At 45.4% G+C, this 22,577-nt stretch overlaps 1 protein-coding gene across 1 annotated transcript in view; it reads right to left on the bottom strand.

The window, feature by feature from the left end:
- Positions 1-22,577, bottom strand: part of LMF1 (lipase maturation factor 1) — a gene marked incomplete at its 5' end in the record, with an annotated part of 179,673 nt that overhangs the window by 140,153 nt on the left and 16,943 nt on the right. The window contains one exon of the mRNA XM_082064404.1: positions 14,812-14,822. Within this exon, the coding sequence (XP_081920530.1) occupies positions 14,812-14,822 (11 nt within the window). The remainder of the gene's footprint in view (positions 1-14,811; positions 14,823-22,577) is intronic.

Below are 22,577 nucleotides of genomic sequence, written 5' to 3'. Positions count from 1 at the left end.
TTCTGTTGGGCATCCCGGCAAACATCTACCTACAGCAACTCCAGAACGATCCCCCTGCGCCCAGCTGCAAAAGCCTTCCTGGTAAAAGAGGGGAGAAGAAAAGCAGCACGTTTTCCCACAAATATCCCCCGAGTTCTGCTGAGAAGCTGCCAGTTGGAAGGATTCAGCAGTTAAATGATAACACAGCAGCGTACAGCGAGCTTCTCCTTCGCCCCTCGCAGCCAGACACGGTTCTGCTGCCGGCAACCTGGGTGGTGGGTTTCCCACGCGTGTGACATCAAAATTCACTTGCGAGGATATTCTGTAGCATATAATTAGAATTTTTGCTTCTAATTTGAAGAAGCGGCTTTTTACGTTTTCATATAAACCACTGAAATCAACCACATTAAAAAAAAATCACACGGGATAGTGACAACTGATATTAAACAGCTATTCACATATGTCCCAACACCACAAGCCTCGTACACCCGCTCGGCTCTCCCCGCTGTAAAGAAATCCAAATGACTTCAGTGCATAAAATGAACCATATGAATTAATCACTGGCTTTTCTGTCCTCACTCTACAGCGTTATTAATTCAGGCTGAAAACGCGTGTGCCCCAGAACAAAGAGCGATCCAGCAAGGGAGCGTGTAGTTCGTTAAGCATTCAAAGTAAAGCCAACCTGGAAATGCAAAATAGCAGGAACCGCTTGGGGAATTTCCATATAAATGGTTATCAATACCCCAAAGCGGGGGAAAATATCCTGCAACTGCTTTAATGCTGAAATTGTAAGTGAATGGAAACAGCTCTAAAAGAGTTGCTCAAAGAATGCCTTATTTTTATCGATAAAAACAAGCATCCAGTCCTTGATGCGAACTTTCAACCATTAATGGGAAACTTGTCAGTAAAGTTGGGGGCTGAAACTCTGAAAAACTGGAAACACGTGTGAAGGGACCCGAACACCAGCACCGCTTCCCCCGGTGATTTATCACCCACCGGAGCCCGCGATGCGCTCAGCCAGCACAGCCCTGCATGGAAGGGAGAGAAAATGTATCATTTAAAAACCACTTGAAATGTGGTAAAGGAACCCAAAGCAATTCTAGAGCATCCGCGTTATTTGTTAAAATAATTAGCCTATAAAGCAGCCAATTTTTAAATGTTACTGTGCGCAGTAAAGTTTTCTACCAAATAAATGACTCTTCTCTCTAATAAACGTAATATTGCTCAGTTGGGGGACACGGCTGCAAAAGTGACCACTTTGTTTCACGACAACTCACATAGGAAAAGAAGCTGCTGGCAGCCTGGGATTTAGGAGTGAAATAAAACATGTGAGAAAGATATTCATGTACAGGATAATTTTCCAAAGAGAAAGTGCTGACCCTTGAAGAGTGGCATGTGTCAGGAGTTTTTTAATGTAATCTTACTTTAAACTCACAGAGGAGAAGTTCAAAACGCTGTTGGTAACTGTAAGTTAGAGTTAAAAGGTATTCAATAAAAACGTACACTGATTTCTTCTAGACATAAATCCAAAAGGTAAGATTGTGCAACATCAGTACTTCATATTTAATAATAACAAACAGATGGGAAAATATTATAATAAATTATTCTAACTGTCTAAGCTGCGTGCCAGAAAGTCTTGGCCAAATTCCCCTGCTTAACTATCTATATACTCTTTTCAGTGCACAGATTGCAGAGCTCTCCATGTTCCTGCAGGCTGAAATCCAGGCATCGAGCTACTTTCTTTTAAAAATAAATAAATATGCGGATGAAGTCACCGTCTGAGCTGCACTGCGGGCTGACAGCACCGCGAAACGAGAGCGAGGATCCGACCCGACGAGCTGCGCCGCACCGCGACGCACGAGGAGCCGCCGCACCGACCGCAAGACCCACGAGAAACCCCCGAGGACGTGGATTTATCTTTGCTCCGAGCTCTGGTTCGCTCCTGTATCTGGGGGTGAGTTTTAATGCCCATAATGACATTGCAGATGGAACCTCCTTGGCTCTGCAGCAAGGACACGGGCAAGACAGCGCTGAAATCCCTCCAACTGCCTTCCCAAGGGCTCCGCAACCACCACAGCTGGAAATCCTGGAGCCTTTTAGGACAAAGATCTCGGTGCTGTGCCTGAGACACACAGGAGGGTGGAAATGGCCATGGGGCGATGCTGCTCCACACCGGCCCCTGCCCGGGCGATGCTCCCATGGCTGCTCCCACCTCTGCCACCGGCGTTTGGGACAATTCCCCGGCCGGCCCCAGGTGGGTCAACCTCCTGCTGAAGCCTCGGGATGAAGCGACACACATTTCCAAATAAACACCAATTCCTGGAGCTGGATTTTCTGAAGCTCGAATTTAACGCGTGTCACCTAATGCATCGAATCCTGATTTTAAAGTGTTCTCCTCTTCCTTTCCCTGGCCATTAGCTGCCAGGAACATCTGTTTTAAAAGCTGAATAAGCCAGAAGAGGTCTTACTAAGAAGTAAGCCATGTAAATGAGAATGTAATACATTTATCAGTTAAATACAGAGGACCCTCTGGGTAATTTTTTGGTGTCTCCAAGGGAAGCGGAGCAGCCCAGCATGCCAGCTCTGTGCTGTGCTTCCCTGCGGGAGATCCAACTGCACTGACACCATGCCAGATTTACACCTGGAATCTGGCCCTTCCGTTTACCAAACTGCCTTGGAAAAAGAAAAAAATATATATATATATATTTTTATATATATATATATATTTATACATATACATATACATCCTGGCAGCGTTTGCCCCGTGACAACTGGTGACAACAACAGTCTGTGCAGCGCGCTGGTGACAGCCCCTGCGCAGCTGCGGGGCCGAGCAGAGACGTCACACGGGGGAACCGAGCTCTGCCACGTGCGCCAGCTCTGTTCCAAAAGAACAGCGTTACCTCAGCAATCCCAAACAAGCGACAAGAACGATTTCCCCATCGGCTCCTACCCCCTCATCCTTCACCTTTCCCATTGCTCCCTTCCCCATGAGGAGCCTTCCTGACGTCTCCTCTCTCCCCTGCACCCAGATTGCTCATGGCTTATTTATTACACAGCTTGTTTATCCCCCCCCCCCGCCAATCACCCTATTTTGGGGCATCATCCTTGCTCTCTCACCCCTCCCACGCAGAAGTGCCACCCTATTTTTGGAGAATTTCAGGCTGACTTTTCCCCTGGGTACAACAGCTAAGCTCCCGGGCAGATCTCCACTGCCCGCAAGTGCAGCCACCCTGTGCCAGCCCCAACCCCTCCTTTGCAGAGAAGCAAAGAAAATAAAGTCCCTATCTGCAGAAAATAAAGTCCATATCTTGGGTGGTGACAGCCGAGCAGGCTGGAGCTGCAGGACTTATTCCTGCATTTACCATTTCCCAGCCATCCCTGGAAGCCGTCCCCACATGGGGATGCGGCCAGCCCCGAGCTGAGCAATTCTTGTGCAGAGCTAAACCTCAGCCTAACCCTCGGAATTCCTTTCTATCCTACTCGCACAAGCAAAGGGTTCCATCCCATAGGTCTTCCAGCCGAGCTCCAGGTTAGTTGCTGAGTTGGACATGACCCAGAACAGGTTGGACACAAAGCAAAACAGAAAAATACCCCGTATCTCCTCCCCGATAAATGTTCGGAATAGATGGCAAATCAAGAAGTAACCTCACAAACCTCCACGCCTCGGCTACCTGCTCCACCCAAACCTGGGCTGTTTAATCAAGTTTTAATGGTGGTTTAATCACCTAATAGCCTGGAAGCATAGGATAGATATCAAAACCCTGCTGCTAAAATAAAGCACTGTTATTTTAGGCACTGTGCCTTAATCAAGTAGCAGCCTTTTGGTTTACATGAAGGTCCGAAAGCACCTTGGAGAAAGCCCCATCCACACATGATGTCGAGGGAAAAGGACGTGGAAGATGCAGTTAATACAGCCCAGGCTTGTCCGTCTCCCCACACCAGGCACAGACCCTCAGGGACCGACCACCTTCCACTGAGCAAGGAGAGGAGCTGCATTTATTCTTTCTGATGATAAATCACAGCATCACACAACCTTCCTCTTCCTCCTGGCCGGCGCCCTCTCTGGCTCTGCTATTTGTATTTTCTCCTGCCATTCAAAGGTTTTCCTAGAGTAACTATGACCTGGACGGATAATTTTGGCACACGTACAGGCACCTCCCCACACAAAAGAATATTAAAATGCAAGAGAGTTGCAATAAAAGCACCAACTGCTCTGAATCAAGACACGATAGCCAAGGTACAGGAGAGATTTCAGCACTGGAAACTGCAGGGTGGAATTTACTTTGAAATCCTGACACTTATCTCTTTTGACTAACATAAAATATGTACCTTGGCTCCCGCTCACTTCCTATATAGGACTGGGAAGAGGATGGCTTAACGCTGCGGTTTCGCCCAGTTTAGAAACGGAAAAGAAACCCATGAGAAAATTATTTCGCCAGACTAAAAATAAATAAATGATTCAAATTTTTTAAGAGTTTAAGGGAACATGGTGGACGCAATGAGGGGGCGGTCAGAAGTATTTGGCTAGGTAGCGTTCTCCTTAAACCAAAAATGATAATTAAAACTGGAATACCCAAGCACTAGTACAGTATCTGAGAAAACACGGCCCCCGCTCAGCTGTGTGCTGAAGCGCACGCAGACCCATCAGCTTCAACTTCCATGCGAAGTTCAGACGATGCTCAAGGAAGCAGCCAAATCCCATGAAGTTTACAAAGACACAGGTTTGAAATGAGGATAAGTCATTAAACATTTTCTTCACACAATTCAGGCAGCTTGCTCACATTTAAATCCAGGCACAGGCAAGGAAATGTGGTGTTTCTGGTTGTTCCTAAGCCTACAGATTTGATCTTGATTCTGCTCTGAGGTGCTGCACAGTTCCCTTGTTCTGCGCGCACAAACACCCTAATGCAAACACACTTTCTGCTCTAATAAGTGCAACTGTTCTCCAAATCTCTCTGAACCGTAACACACTTTTCTCTAATTTAAAGATGGCAAGACAAAAAGACTTGCAACAATTTCAAAAACGTTGACTTCGTTTTCCCGATCCAGAAATCTGTCCAAACCGGTGCACTCCCACGAATAATCTCCATTTCGAGGAAACAACATTTTTGGACAAAGGAACGTTCAGAAGAAATCCATAGACGGCTCCATTCATGTGGTTACTCACTTTTGCAGCAATTTCTGCGAAGGCAATGAGGAGTGACAGCCCGGTCCCTGCCCGGGGAGATCAAGGCGTCCGGCACTTAGAGGAAGATCAAACTTGACCTCTGGCTCTCGCTCCATTACCCAATGCCGGGACTTCCACCACTCTTTATGAATGAACACAGAAAATGCAATAAACTTCAAAACACAGACTTGTGAAGATGCGCACATGCCTCAAAAAGGGACTCTGCCAGCAGAAATACATTAATCTCTTTAGCCCTCAGCAGCTATATATCAAATACCCTTAAAAAGATGACTTAAGAAAAAAAAAAATCCTACACATCACTCCTCCCAAAAAGAAAAAGGAGATGAAAAGAATAGATGAGAGCACACTAGGATACATGTACTGGAACTGGCCCTTTGTTTTATTGGTCATGTCACTGGATTTTAACGCATGGCCAAAAAAATGCATAATGGCTTTAAATGCATGGCCAAAAAAAGTCAGTACCAAATGCGAATGGGCAGGAACACCAAAGTGTTCGTCCTCCTCCCATCTCCATCGCGATGCTGTCACTGCTGCCTCCACACCTGCGGCTCAGCTGGTGGGATTTTGCACAGAGACATTCAGGGGATGGTGCAGTTCTGCTGATGATTCTCCAGACTAATTGCTTTTTACATACTATGACTTATTAACACAGAAAACAAGATCTAGCCCCTCTAACCTGACCCAAATTGCAGGGCATTGCTGTTCATCAAACACCCCTGATGGAAAGCATCCAAAAGCCAATGGACTTCCACTCAAACTCCCACACTCTGGATCAACTCCAGAATACAGGAAGGATGAAGAATAACCCAGTAGAGTTGGGTTCCTTAGGAACACATATTCTCACTGACCTTCCTCAGAGCTCCACACACAACTTTGTTTTGCTGCCCAGTCCCAAGACCTCAACCCTTAAATTTGTATTATAATTCTATCATACACCTGAGGAACAGCCAACATGACCCACCATCCCTACGAACGATGCTCCAAAACTTTACATTCAGAGCTGTAATCTTCCTCTATAAATAACTGCCATAAAACTTTCATGTGATGCACATCAGGTCATTTGAATGGTTAACCAGACTGATAAATCAAATGCATGTAAGAAATGACAGTGTGGTTAATGAAAAATAAAAACAGCAGCAGTTCCTTGAATGTCCTTTGGTTTATTATTATTATTCAGGGGTTATTCTGCACATCAAGGTTTATTTAACTTCAGAAAAATAGAAAAATAAAAATAAAACTTGCTCTCCCATGCCAGACTTGCCCTTTTGATAGAAACATGGCTTGAAACAATCCTGCCCGTCTCTCATCCTCCTCCCATCAAACGCCTGGCGGTACCGCAATGAATTTAAGCAGCGCCGTGCTGAGCAGTCTCAGGCTGTTGAAGCCAGCGCTGCCGTGGAGCTGATCCACTGTTTTCACTGGATTCTCCCCAACTTGTCTTTCTCACTAAAAATCAGAAACAACTTTATTGCCTGTCTCCCACTTTCGAGGCGTTTTATGCTTTTACTCCCTAGAGCTGCCTGCTTTCTACAGGGTAAAGCCAAGTACATGGGCTGTGCTGACTCTTGGCATTTATGACAAGCAGCAGATATTCTGGGGACAACATGGGTGTTGTTACTCCTGCTCGGCAGCAACAGGCTCACAGAATCACGCTCAGATCCGTCACCCGCGGTGACACAGGTGAGCACCACGGCCAGGAGGGACCGCTCGGAAGCGGGAAAACCAGCAGTAACCCATAAATGAGGTGAGGACACAAAATGTCCTCCGCAATTGCCTAAATACTTGAAAAAAATGCTATTTCAAACAGTTGTCTGAGTTCCATTTGTAAAACTAGAGCAAAAGGAAAGAATAATTGCATAGTGTAGTATTTACAGAACAATTTTGCGGCTATTGTACAAGGCTGGCCTTGCTGAAAGACTTTGCTCCACTTTCGCAGGGGGAGAATTCATGCTTTTGTGCAATTAAATAGGAAAAAGCGAAAGAGGGAGAAGCAACAAGTCCCAGCAGTCGGTACAACTGCGGGTAATACACAACGTGAGCAGGGTCAGAGTGCTCAGACCTGCCTGCTTCCCAATTTCTTTTAATTTCTTTTTAAAGAAGTGAGCTGGCACTTTCATTAACCCCCGTTTTGTTTTCACTTTCGCACAGGAAGCCGCAAGCGGGAACACTGCACAAACAAGATTTACAGAAAGGCTTAAGAGAAATCCAGCTTAAGCTCAGGACAGCAGATAACAGAGACACTAACGCCAGGAGAACAAGTGCTGGTTTTATAGCGCACGCAAGTGAACTCAGCGCCGGTAACAAACCGTTCAGGTGTATCTGTGAATAGGTGCACTCCTACCTACTTATAGCAATTAAAGTTAATCAAACTGCATTGTCTTTCTCCAAGCGCAAAGATGGCCAGATTTAAAATAAATACCCACATATATAAATTTTCTCTTGTTAAGAGTCTTGTCAAAAGCATAAAAATCTAAGCAGACATTAATACAATTACAGCAAGCACATTTAAACCTTTCCCGTAACGGAGGGAAAGCACCCAGAAGGGGAAAACACATTTCAGGAGGAAATGTAGAGGTTACAAAGCTTTGAATACAATACCCTTGCTATTTGCCCACAGATTTGCAAAAACAAAAGCTATGATTAGAATTGCAAATGACTACACCTGCTCCAGCCAAATGGGGCATTGCAGCTCTACCTGGCGAGAGCATCTGATCCTAGTGCAGAGTCAAGGCAGCAACCAACCTTTGACAATTTTTGGGACTAATTTTAACCAAAACTGTAAACCTCCTCATAACTGGCGCCATGCACAGTGCAGTGCTGCACTTCTGCTCCACCAAGAGCTAAAAGCTCAGCCTAAGCACCACAGACAGGAGCTAAGTGTCTTGGCCACACCAACAACAGATGCTTGTGATCAATGTCTTTCCAAACTACGGGAGACAAGGATCCAACTTCTCTGCTTTAAAACTAATATTGGAAGAAATCTCATTTAGTTTAATTTAGACAGTGCATTTATGCAAGTCTAAATCCAGCAGAGCTCCACTCTTGCTAGTCACCCAGTCCAGCTCGCCTTTTTCGGAGGAAACCTCTGCCTGCAAAAAGCATTTTTGTTTGTTTCCTTTTTATTAAAGCCAGGACAAAAGTCGGTCGCAAGAGCTGTGGAGAAACAATTTGCTTAGGGAAAGGGTTTCCCAGTTTCTGCAAGACCAGCGTTCCCATTCCACCCACTTACATTCCTGTATTAAGAGAAAATAAAATCGCATCCGCAGGCCGGTCATCGGTTACACAGGTCGACATCCAGGCAATGTGGCAAACAGCTGGAAGAAAATTACTTGCATGGAAAGATCTTGTTGGAAGAAGTTATGTGCTCATTCTAGCACCGCCATTTACATCAGTCCTTGGTAAGAAGTATTTTATCCCTTAAAATCATTTGCATAATTGCTGCAATCAAAGGCACTACTTTACAGTAATAACTTTGATGGCAGATTTTTCCTTAAACATTCTTTTTAAAAGGTACCTCCCAAGGTTGGTGCATCCATATGCCAGTAAAAATAAAGACAAGAGGTGACACTCAGGAAGTGCATGGTGCAAAGAACCAGTTGCTTTTTGGTTTGTGCTTTATGATGCTCAAAATGCATCCCAGATCCTAAACCTTTGTGACCCAAACAGCAGCCTTGTTGGTACATGAGCAATTCCCATTTTTTTTTCGTATTAATTTTGATATTTACTATATGTAATCTTATTATGAGAGAATGTAGCCTCTTTGCAGGCTAGAACAAGGTCTTGGAAGAGTCTGCATCTCCTTCTTCAACTTGCCTTCCCTCATTACAGGTTAGCAATGAAAATCATAAAACCTGTCAAATGCATTCAGTACATACATCAGTGACTCCCTGGGTGACGTATCATTACTTTGGGGATGCACCATTAACACATGGATGGTCATTTCGGCAGCCGGACAACAAAGAAAACCACCAGCAAAACATTAAATACAGCTTACAAGTTTTGTATTAGCTCATGCCCTCAGCTCAGGAGTTGCAGACATGTACAAATAGGCAAGCTACTGTGCTAAAATATATATATACATATATAAAATATAACTAAGTCCCTTCTCCAAAGCCCTCGTGGTTTCAGGAGACATCGCAGGAAAGCTGGACGAGCAGCCAAGCACATGGATGAGGAGGGAACACCTACAAGATTGCTAGTTGCTCAGAACTTTTGAAGCATGGGACTTGCTACAGCAATTTTCTTAACAAGCAGGAGCTCTGGGCTGCTTTTCTCAGCTGCACAGAGACATGAGGACAAGAACACAAAGATAATGGCTACAGGGCTTTAGTAGTACTGCAAAGTCTATTTTTTAAGACGGGCAAGAACCACCGGCCCACTTTGGAACATAAAACATGGACTTAGAGCAAACAAGCGAAGATCCAACGGGAAGTCAGTGGCAGACACCACCTGGGATTTCCACCCTCCAGCTCCTGCACGTTTTCCTCAGGTCTGTGTCCTCCGGATAATGCAGCTTCATTTCAAACCCCAGCATGTTCCACCCATGCAGCTGCATCACCAGCTTGGTCCTGGGATGCTCCTCAGGGGAAGATGGACCAGGATCCCAGGATCATCATGGTTTTCTCCAGGTAGGCTCCACATCTCATCCATAGGGCAGCAGCAGCCGAGGACTTGGGGGGAACATTCCCACTTAATTGAGGTTCTCAAACAAGTCAGGCCTGAACGAAGGCACATTGCCCTTTAACGCAGGTCTAATTACATTAAAACAAAATGCTTTCGTGAACATGGAGAAAGGCTGGGGAGAGAATCAGACAAGCTATAAATTAAAGCAGAGGATATGAATACCATGCAAGCTGCAGTGTTGGGGTTAACGTGGGTCTGGAAACAGTTTAGTGAAAACCTGGTGTGGCTAAGGGCCAGCTCTGAGTTTAGTTGCTTTGGGCTAATCGTTTCCTTCAGGCAGGCTACTCTAGCACACTAATAGGTTTTAATAAAAACTTCCAATTGGGCCAGTAAACCCCTCATTAAGCTGTTTTTAAAGCATGAATTTAAGAGCGGCGAGGGTAAAAGGTCACGAGGAGTATTTAATTCACAACGGCTGGCAAAAGGTGCTGTTGTGATTGAAAACACCAGAGTTCAAGTGTCCAGGGCCACATAAACATCCGACTCTGTCACTAGACCTGGTTAAGTGACAGCTTGAAAAATAGATTTAATAAGACAGAGAGAAAAGTTTCCCATTCTTACACGAGAAACAGGAACAGCAGATCACAATATTAGCCAGGAACAGGAACGGTCGGTGAGGAGCCCCATCCCTCCCATCTCGGCTTGGGGGGAGGATGAATAAATAGCAGCCGACGGCCATCTGGGTGTTCAACCACACGGTGATTCCCAGGGGCTCAGGGATGCTCGTGCAGCGGCTCCGTGGGCTCTTCTGCTGCGGCCACACCAAAATTCTCCAGGAATAACACATCCCGACCCACCTCCTGGGTCCTGCTGCCGGTGTCTGTCCCACACGCTGTCTGTAGAGCAAGGAACCACAGGAACAAATGCTACTGGGTGCTGCCGTGAAACCGACGTGCTGCCGTGCAAAACGGCAAATCTCCACCAGCAAATTCTCTTGCACGTGGGGACCCTCACACCCACCACAAAGACACATTTGCAGGAATCCAGGGCTCAGCTCTTGGCACTGTTCAGACACATCCCCATCCCAGTACACTTTTGAACTAAGCTTTGGACCCGCACTAGTTTAATCTTGGTCTTTTCAACTTACTTTCATTTTCTTCCACCATCGCTGCTCACCAATATAGTGCAACTAATATGAAAACTTTGCCCCTTCCTTTGAAACAGAGGAGAAACATCTCAATCTCATACAGCAAAAGCCAGAACGCCAGCTGTGCACTCTAACATTTCATTTTATGTCAGTTCACATCTAAAATTCAAGATCCCCGAAGACCTTTTAAAATAAAATCCTCCTCGGAACAATTTGCATTGAAGTAAAGAGTGAGGATTTAACAACTAATGGAGAATTACGTACACTCAGCTCTCAACTTTTTATTCTACTTCTAATCAAAACACACTTCATCTTAAATTCTGAGATGATGGATACAATATGAAATTTGAGGGCAGGCATAGGTACAAACTAGATTACTTGCTTATTCCATGTTTACAGACAATGGGAAAAAGTTAGGAGTTTAATTCACAGTCAGTGATTGTCTTCTCTCTGTATCAAAATTAACAAGAAAGTTTACTGTAAGTGGAAAAAAAAAGCTCTTACTTTTAAAATGTGCTTCTAATTCTGGCCGTACAGTTGGCCTGCAAAGAGTCCAAAAGCAAGGTTCTCTGGAACGGTCCCCAAGGAAACATTTGCTTTGGCTCCAAATAGGACACTTTTGTGCATCAAGAGTCAAATAAGATCAGCTGCTTCTCAATCCTTTCCGTTTAATGATCCCATCGATAGCCGAAGGGTAAACAGACGCATTTCTGTCGTTTCTGGGAATCCAGATTGCGGCTCCAAGAGGAATCCAACGGCCACAGAGGTGACGATGCGGAGTCGGAATCTCCCTGGACAGTTGCATCATTTTCTCACACCACACCTGGATTTTCACCCTAAAGAGACTGTGGTTACAACTCCCGGGATCTTCGCAGCCTTCCTGGCGCTCTGCTTAGCTCCCCGCTCTCGTCTCATTCAAACAGTATCTCAGGACACACATCGGGCTGTCAAACTGTCTTCTGAATGTCTGGGGCTACTGAACACAATATTAAGGCAGAACAAAAGAAAGAGGTCAAGAACGCCTGCAACAGAGCATCGTCTCTTTCAAAGCCTCTGTTAGAAGAAAGATAATAAATCACTGTATTAAATCAGGCTTCCACTGGAACAAAACACGTCCTTGGAGGTATCTCAGCCAGAAGCATCATCAGGAACCACTGCTCTAGGAGAGCGCACCCTCGCTCAGAAAGGGTCAGGAATAGCAAAGCTGTCAACACCACAAATCCGCTGAAGCAGCTTTGGTCTCATTCTAAGCCAGAAGAAAATATGTCCTTAATTTTAAAGAAGGATAAAATAACAGGTTGATCTTGCTGGTTCTTTCTTGTCCAGACACCACAGCTGCAATCTTCAGGGAGGAGAGGACCCACCATTTCTGAGCCAGGACCAGGGGTTCTGAGCTGGGCCAGCTGGCCCGTGGTGGCACAGACAGGTCACCAAGGCACCTAGAAAGGGGCTCCAACAGAGAAGGCCATGGAGGGAAGCCCCTGGAACAGCAAAGCTCAAGGAGGAGATTTAGGCAGAGGATGAAGTTGTCATGGAAGCTCAGCTCTCCAGGAACAGCCTGGCTGCTGGCCCTGCAGGTGTTCTCCACTGAGGAGAGGCAGGAGCTCCATCCATCCATCCATCCTGTGCATCCATCCATCCATCCCCGAGAGGCCACGCAGCCTCAGCTCAGCACAACCAAAGCGACCCAGCGTACTCCAGCCGACGTGCAGCCCCACCAGAGCATGGACCCCGCTCAGCAACCAGAGCCCTGCACGGCCAAAAACGGGGAGAAAAGGGATCATCCAGCCCCCGCGTCCACCTCCCAGAGGGACCTCGCACACCCGAGCTCTGCCCTTCAGGGGGAGCAACACGATGTCAAACTCGCCGAAACACACCACACTGCATCGAGAGCCCAATTTATACCTGAATAACAATAAATAAAGCTGAGAAGTTATTACAGCTCGTCTAATTGCAGAACAGTGCTGGCACCCGCTCCAGGATTTGCATTGCGGGGAACCTCTTCACCTTCCAAGGATAAATAGTCCAACGCGGCCGGTGCTTTGGGCTGCGAAAGCTCTTGCACGGCCGTTTCACAGCTCATTCCCTCAAGTGAGGAGTGTTTTTAATAACTGTTACCTGACAGGAGTAAGAGCAAAGAGCAGAACCTGTGGCAATACCAGTTGATCCCATTTGGCCTAACAGCTTGTTGTTATTTCCAGACTCCGGAGTTCTTTAAAATTCATAGGGACAGCCTGCAGTTTTAATAGAGACTACCAAAACCCATCCTAAGATGTATCAAAAAAAGCACATTTCCTGGAGGGGAATAGGAAACTGTCAGTATTTACAAAGATCTCTCCAGGATTTTCTTTTCTTGTAAGATCTTGCTTTGAAGTAGATGCTACCAAAGAATAAGGCTTCCAGAGCTCAGCAATATTTAATGTACTTCTACAGCAATGGATGACAATGTTGTTGTTTCAGCTATATTATAACAAAAATATTGTGGTTTTCCTGTATTCTAACAAAAGTAACTCCAGATTTACATCTCATTCATCTTACTCAGAAGTGGCCCTTAAGCCAAAAACAAGGAAGGGAGAGACCCTACTGCGTACAAAGGACTCCAGTCATCCTCACACTTTCCAGTTGGGACATAAAGAAAGGCCAAAGGAAGATAAAACATCACTTGCAAAAAACAGTTTTTCTACAACCATCAGTGAGAGCGGAAAACATACACAGAAGATGAGCAACTTGAGTTAAAACCAAGCTGGGTGTCCTCACTAACCCAACCAAAGCGTGGATTCGTATTGTAAAGTCCTACTGGCTCAAATATCCACATTCTATTTAGAAGAATCACCTCAAAACACACAGGTGCAGGTTCAATTCTCCACACTCCTCTGCCTCTCCGCTTGGTGAGCACCAGCTCAGTGATCCCACCTGCGCTAACACAGTACGTCCACTTACAACCAATTAAAACAATTAATTGGTAAATGAGGCGATGGATGCAATTCCCTGAAGCAGCAGCATCCTCAGTCATTACTTTTGCAAGCTTCTGTCACACACTGACGTGAATGGACTTTAACTATTTTCATGGTTTATAATAGAATAACCAAATTTCTATTTGTGACTGGCTGGTGACAACTTGGGAATTTGAATCCCCTTTTCATCCATGCAATGACACAGCATCATCCTCCTCCACCCACAGCGCGAGCAGCCGGCTGATGGGAGGAGAAGACACGACCAAAGAGGCTGTTTTAAGGCATCACACCATGGCAGCACTGCCCAGAACATCAGAAATACACTAGCAGTTTTCCTAATATTTCCACAGAGTGAAATGTTTTCTCCTGGAATTTCTAACTTTACTTTTAGACTCCAGCCATGAGTCGGAATAATTAATGTTGAAAAAAACCACAAACCTGTACAAAGCACGAACCAACTTTCCAGACCTCCAAGGGAATAATATCTGCGCCTCACACCAGTGGAACTGCAGATAATAGGAATAAGAGGTTCTTGACATTCACACAAACTCACAGTGGAAAGGGAGCTGTGATTCGGGAGGAGGGGGGTCCCTCTCCAGGGATGTCCCTCAGACCTCGCTCGGTGGCCTAAGGCTTATTTAACTACTTGTCTTCAATGTCACCCTCCAAACAATCCTATCGGTACTTAGCCAACCCTTCCACCAATTCCCCTCCCAACTTACAGAATTGACACCAGTTTTCCCTTCCTTATGGGCATACGGGCAGAAAAAAGAAATCAGTAGCAGGGAACAGAGAACTGAAACTTCAACGTTTGACAGAGAAAGATAAGAGAAAGCTAGAGTAATGTAAAAGCTACGTACCCACAAATGCATCAACTAATTATTACTGCAGATTTTTTCTCATTTTTATTCACTTACCAAAGGAATACCTGCAAAACAAAATGAAGAAAAAGCAAAACAATTAACATCTCAGTGGATCAACTGTAGGAACCTATGCCTCACGTTAGTTTTATTTCGAACTCATGTTATGAGATTCAAAACATATCTGTTAAGGGGTATGGAAACACTCCTGAAGCATGCAACATGTACCTTAAAGGCACCAAATGAGAAACTGCTGCTACTAGGAAATGCAAGAAGAGTAAATTCATTAATTTTTCCCCCTTTGAACCCAGAAAAGTCCAGCACCATGCCAGCCGAGCGCTGGGCACTCGATGCTCCTCCATCCTCAGGAACAGTAACACACACTCACTGCAGCATTTTCAGGTGAATTTTTGCCACAATCTGGTGCATCATTTAACTTGCTTTATTAACTGGTCTTCTCACTGAAATTACCTTTAGCCTTAGCTACAACATAGTGATTTTCAGTAAGATTATCCATTCCTATTAGAAGTAAAACCCAAAGGTTAAGTTTTAAGGGGCTGCTCTTCACCAGCTGGTGTTCACTCCCATTACTGCTTCAGTCCCACATCGGGGCTTTATTATTAGTATCTGCAGCACATTGCAATACACTAACAAAAAAGATAAAAAAAAAATGGAACCCCAAACCAAGAAAATACTCCAGGCCTTTCAGAGATTTTCAGAAAGATTTGCTCTTACTGAAAACGCCCTGAATAGGTGTGCAAATTTTACACTTATACACAGGTAGTTTCAATAGTTCTATCATCCATCAATCTGAATATTTTACTACATATTTAACAACAATTTCATAGAGGGCTACTGATGTACAGAGAGTAATAACTTTAAAACATGTAACAGGTTTAGCTTTCTTAATAAAAGTGGTTCTTTATGAAGATATCTGTCATTAAGGGCAACCTGACTTCGCTGTTCTCCACCACAGTTGTGGTGCAGCTCAGCACAAACTTGTACGAATTATTCCTACTCCTTGGCAGAAGTTAAGAACCCCCTGAGGCTCATTTAAAACACACACAGAGACACACACGAAATGAGGAATTAATAAAATATTGTATTCTTCTGAACCACATTAAGTTTTCTGACGTGTGTCTGTTGCTGATTACATCAATCTCAGCTCCGTAACTTGTCATGTGATGACAGGCAAACACTTGTGAATTTATTTCTCCGAAGAAGCCTGCGATACAAATGCCAAGGAAACCAAACCAAACGGCCCACTCCAAATGCATAAAAGCAGCAGGGCTTCTTGCAGGGATTTTATTTGTTATAGGTACAAACAGGCAGGTACCCAATTCCCCCAGACTTCAGGTTGCAGTTTGGAACCTAATGACCCTTTTTTGCTTTTCAAGGTCCTCCTCCTTGCTTATACACAGTAAACAGAAGTGTTTCTTTTTAAAATGGATTTTTTCTCCTACTGCCTGCCTTGCCATTTGAAACACTACCCACAGATAATGACAACTAAAAACATGGGTTTGATTTTGTGGGTTTGGGGCTTTTTGGCAGATTTCAGAGTGACTTTTGAGCTGCACATTGTCAAAACCAGAAATTTCGCAAATTCAAAGTATATTCCATTCGGAATTTCTAAATTCAATTAAAACGTGATGTCATTTCTGTTCCCTGCTTGGAGAAACAATGTAATTAGCCATGACTTGTCATCAGAGGACAAACTTCATGTCACACTTCAAGAGGCTGTGAGTATCATCTGGGAATCATAAACATCATCAAACATTGGAGTTAAACTGTTTTCACCACATCGTCATGCTGACTAATTCTAGCTCAAGTATATTCCTGGAAAGCAAAAATTGATAACAAAACACAGTTTAAGCATTTAAGCACATCACTCCTGATGAAAATACATGGAGCTGAGACGGGTTTGAACATGTGGATCTGCAAAAGTCTCCAACCCAGGCGTGGGCATCACTGCGCAAACCAACAGGGACCTCCTGAGCCGACCCAACAGAGAACACGACCGGTTCCCTAAACATCCTTTTTTTCTGTTTGCAAAGCACGTAAGATTATGGTTTCTATTTGCTCAAGGGGAAGGAAATGCAGATCGGACAGACCTGCTCATCTACCCCATAACTGCACAGATCATTTAATGCAACAGTTGTCTGGGACAGGGACTCCTCTGGTAAGTCTGTACAATATGACACGCTTCTAAGTAGAATCTGTTAGTAAATAATATTTGAACAGTGACAGGAACTCATACCTTTAAATCTAATGATGCTTACTAGGAAAACATGAAAATCTATGTTTATAATTAAAATATATAATTAAATTGAAAACTAAGAAAAATCTATATTTATAATTTACAAATTAAAAATGAGTCCTACCCATCACTCACATCCCAGCAGTGCCCAACACCACAAGATCCTCCCAGCTAAACTGATTTCCAGAGGCAGGATCATTCCCTGCTGTATCTGGTGCTAACAGCTTCTCCCACTGATCTCCACGGAGAACATCCTCGAGGGAAAGTGAACCCAGATGTCAACTTTCATCTTCATTATGATTATTTCTTGTTGTCTGGGTTGTATAAATTGGGATGGGGGAAACGCTATTTGGGTAGTACAGACATATTTCCAATTCTCCGCCAAGACATGGCTCCAAAACCTGCTCTCCACAATGGAAACGAGGCAGAAGCTACACCATGAGGTGTCATTTCCCTGTGAAGGATGGAACCAGGACACATTAATCATCCCGGTCATCCCTCCAGTACCTGTCCAGAGAGAGGAGGAGGGAGGGAACCATCTCCCCAGGAGATCCCATCACCTCAGACGGCAGCTGGGAATCTGACAGACACACAACTGGCAGAGCAAAGAGCCCCCTTCCAAAATATAGTGGCAGGGAAAGCTGGATGAGCTGCCTGCCATAAATCCAGGGATTCCACTGGGGAGGAAGAAAAAAGGGCTAAGCATGGAAGTACAGAAAATGTGGGAAATCCACCTGCCCCAAGACAGGACTGACCATGCGAGAATCACCTCGGACAGTGATGGAGACTCCATCTCCCTCTCCACGTGTTCAGCCCAATGTGCCTTCGTATGTATAATATATTCAGAAGGCCTTTCCTTACATCTAACCTGCCTCTTCTTTTTCTGCCATGTAAACCAACAGCTTCTTGTCCTGTCCACGTGCAGACAGCAAACACCGAGAACAGCCACTTCCCATCCTCCACGGCCTTCATGCGCTCTGAGATCTTTGTCCCCTTTCCAATTTTTCCTTTCTTTTAACTATTCAAACTCAGCTCCTTCAGCTTTTTGCCACAACAGGCCACTTTCTGCACCACCACCGAGGTTTGCGCCTCTTCTCTGCCCAGCGTGGGGCCGAGGCCACTTCCAGCACAATGTGACAACCAGACACGCGATGCTGGTGTCACCTCCCGGCTCCGGGAAGCCTCATCCGCTGCTGTCTCGCACATGATGCTCCTAAAAGTTACAGGCTTACGTGCCTGAAAGCTTGTTTGGTGAACCACAATATACCAACCCAATTAAAGCTGTAAACACTTCAGGACTAAACCAACGTATTTTCAATGTATATATATTAATATTTACAGGACCTGGGGATCCACTTCCTTAGCTCGCTGCCTCAAAACAAAGAAAAAAAGTTGTCAAACGCCACTTGCAAGAGACCAAGAGGCTGAGTCCATCAAAATGAGATGACAGAATTAGTCTAGTGCACCATTAATTTCAGAACATCATTAGCTTAAAAGTGTGGGGGTAAGAAACATTTTTGACAGCTGGTTTCAGTTGCTGCCAAGCCTTTAGTATTGCACAGCGGTCGTGGGGGGAGGAAATAAGCTGGAATGGTAGTAAATGAAACCACTCGTCTGGTTTCTGGATTCACTTTATTGTGGTCACAGATCTCTAAAAACTGGGATTCTGCGCTCTGTAATTACAACATCCACTTTTAAATGGAAGGAACTGGGATAACATTAAAAAGAAAAAAATAAATAAATAAGAGTGCTGGAGGATGAGGTTTACTCCTGGGTTTGCTCATGGTGCTGGGAAAGGTGCCTGGGCAGAGCTGGAGCAGGGACTGAGGGACAGGAGGGGACAGTCGCCCTCCTGGAGCCATGCACAGCTGTCCCTGCAGTGGGGAAGCAGCAGCTCCAGGTGACAAACCATCTGAGCACCTCTTTGGTGTCCCCTTGCAAGGCATGGAACTGGGCTTGGGTAAGAGACCAAACATGAATTCCCCACTCACCGACTGTTCTGTCCATGCTCACTTCCAAAGCAGAAAGTTATAACGAGCCCTGGCTTACGCGACTACAGAATTTGCCAAACTCAAGTGAAGCTCACGTTGGTTAAATCCTTCCGGTGCCAAAACCAGATGCTGAAGTGGCCCTTGGGAATCCCTCTCTGAGCTGCTCCTTAAGCCCGACAGCAAGTCCAAGGTGGGAGCAGGAGCGATAGGCGATGGCAGCACCGCAGCCCCTCCGGCCCGCCAGAGCCGCCCCAGCCTGCCAAAACTGCACCTCCCTACGCAAAAACAAAGAGTGTGTGCACGGCAAGCAGCAACAGACACTGATGGAAAACAGAGGGGTGAGCACCAGCCTCACCATGTTCCAGGCCCAGAGAAGAGGTCAGTCCCTCCGCGGGTTTCCATGTGCATGCATGGACAGGGGGGCAGCACAAAACCAGTGCTGCAATCCTGCTTCTTCAGTACCAGCAGCAGGAAGGTTTGAGTATTTCTGCTGCTAACACGCTGGCAGGTAAAATCCCAGAAAACTGCACTTCAGTAATTCCATTCCTTGATAAAAAAGACTTCTTTAATTGCATTAATCTCTCTCTGAAGGCTGGCCTCCCACTGCCAACCATTCTGCAGACTGAGCACAGCTCCCCATTAAATGAAGAATTCCACAGCAAGGCGATGGGTTTCAGTGCAAGCACAGTCATTTCCTCCACACCAAGTTTGTGGAGACACAAGTGATTCTAATGACAGTTTCCAGTACTTTCTACCCCAGCGTTTTTCCCCAGAGGAGCTCGCTGGATTTTGCAGCCATTCACCTCCCCTTCTCCAGGACAGAGCTGCTGGTTGCCCAGCCAGACCTGGGACACACAACACAGCTCAGCCCTGCAAATAACCCGGGTTGTGCAGTAACCCCAGCCCAGCGATGAGCCAGCACCGCTGGTAGCAAGCACTGTTTTCAAGAATAAATGTCTGGATTAAGACCCTTAGGGAAGTCAGTGAACACAGATCCCACCACAGCCCTTCCCTAAGCCCCGATTGCTTTTCGGCTGTACCAATCACTGTATTAACATTCTTTCCAACCACAGCTGTCTGACAACTTCGATGAGTTAGGCAACATGAACGTGTGCTGGACTGGGCTGGCTGCATGAAGCTATTTGGCAAGGTACAGTTAAAAAACAATCATGAAAAAAACATTATTCATTCTTTTCCTAAATCTTTCAGCTGTGGAATCAATACCCAAGTCTACATACTGGATACAGCTGGCAATTAGACATGCCAGATAATAAGCAATTAAAAAGTATTTGTCTCAGTGTCTGGCAAAGCCCTGTGGTACATCAGACGCTGCCCAGCCATGCCACTAACCACAGAATCTTCCGATAACTTCTTTCATTTTCTCATCAGCTGTGATTTGCAGAAGTGATTGGAATCCATAGACAGTTTGTGCAAAGGAAGCAGTGGGGTGTTATTAACCGTCCATAGAGTGTACACAGCTCCCAGTGTGACAGCTTTACCCCATATCCCGTTCCAATTGCTGCTGGTGCTTTAACACGGCCTCAGGAAATCGAGTTGGGGCAGGGGAAGCAGGGAGGAGGTGAAGGAATATCGCTACGTGCCTTTTGCTGACATTTGCTGCGCTATCCAAGCATTACGTTAAGTCACTTTGTCAGACTTTCTGCAAAGCAAAGCAGCAGACACACACCACTGCTTTTCTATGTTTTCCTAAGGGTAGATGCAGGTAACAGTCCTGACATCCAGACAGAAGTGATTACTGCGCTTAACATGAAAAAAGGCTACAAACCAAGACTCTGAGGACAATTCCATGGGGAACATTTAGGAAAGGGAGTGGGTGCTGAGGCAGGAGGAGGCAGCTGCAGGGGGATGCTCAGGGGACCGGCACCCAAAAACCTGGGACATCACAGACCCTAGACACAACACCGTTTTCTAGTGTAGACAAGGACATGATCTCTTCTACATATAGTGAATTCATTCTTATAGACCTCTAGCTATCTTACAGCAGATTTAAATTTAAAAAAAGTCCTCCAAAGGTGTTACTAAGTAAAGCAAAGGCAGTAATTACAGTAAGTCAAAACAACACATGCAGACAATCAATGTATAATAATTAGATTCCTCTTTAGTTTCCCTCTTTTTAAGTTTCTACAAGCATTCACGCTATTCAGATGACATTAATCCTAGCAGCACTACTTGCTACAAAATCAGCAGCCTCAGCAGTAACATTGCATGTTCCCGTGCTGCAGCCACCCAGCAAATCCCAACACACCATTTTACCAAAGCCAATTCTCTTGTTATTTTCATATCATGTGTCAATGGCAAGCTCAACTTGCCATGGGTCAGTTCTTCTCCAGGAATATATTCACTGAAGCAGGCAAGGACCAGACCTGCTGCAGACCAACACCCCCGAAGGCTTCTGGCAGCTCTTCTCCTGCTGACAGCTCACACAGATCTTCTCAAATCCCCAGCAAAGCTGGATCTGGCTTCTTCATCAGGTTCATCTCCACCTGCCTTTTCAGTCCAGTCCACTCTCTCAGACTAATGCACAGTTTTTGGAGTAGACATGGACAGGAACACGCTCAAACCTCCTTGGCCATCCCATGGCAACTGCGTGCTTTGCCCCTGCTTGCTCCTTTGAAAAGCCCGAGCTAAATTAACAGCACATAACCCATCGCCACCTGCATTTAACTCAACTGCCTCAATCAGGACAAGTAATCTCACACATTGACAGGTCTTGGGGATGCGGAAAGGCCAATCAGCCACAGCATCACCCTCCTCCTTCCCAATCTGGGGCCTGGAACACAAGTCTGATGAGGAGCAGCTGCAGGAACCGGGGCTGTTCAGCCTGGAGAAAAAGAGGCTGAGGGGAGAACTTATCACTGTCTGCAACTGCCTCAAAGGAGGGTGGAGTGTGGAGGGTGTTGGTCTCTTCTCCCAAATAGCAAGTGATAGGACAAGATGAAATGGCCTCAAGTTGCACCACGGGAGGTTCAGACTGGATATTAGGAAAAATATTCTTCTGACAAAGGGCTGTTGGGCATTGGAACAGGCTGCCCAGGGCAGTGGTGGAGTCACCATCCCTGGAGGGGTTTAAAAGGCGTTTAGACAAGGTTCTCAGGGACATGGTTTAGTGCTAGAGTTGGGTTATGGTTGGACAATGATCCTGAGGGTCTCTTCCAACTGAAATGATTCTATGATTCTAACCACACCGAACACCAGGCGAGATGGCACAGGGCTGCTGCTAAACCAAAAACCCAGCCTAGGGCACAGACCGGGGGGGAAAAAACACTAAATGATTCATTTCTGACATCACCCATGATTAAATTTTAATCTCTCAAACACAAATATGGTTCTCATTAGCCTCATTAGTTCCCAGTTGTACTGCAAGGCAACAGTGTCACATGGTATTAATCTTTGTTTTCATTAACGTGTCATATCAAGCGCTCACGGCCGCTCGCAGCATTCTTTGAAACCGATACGCTCCTTCTCTTCTGTGCGAGTAGGAAGTGCCAAAAAGCAGCTTCCTCGACAGGAAGGATGACCCCCTGAGATCCCTCCACTTTTGGTTTACGTTTCTC

The sequence above is a fragment of the Streptopelia decaocto genome (assembly GCF_964273445.1).
Source record: "Streptopelia decaocto genome assembly, chromosome: 13".
NCBI classification, from domain to species: Eukaryota; Metazoa; Chordata; class Aves; order Columbiformes; family Columbidae; genus Streptopelia; species Streptopelia decaocto.
Note: the sequence above shows the minus strand (reverse complement) of the source record. Positions and strands in the feature narration are given on the sequence as shown.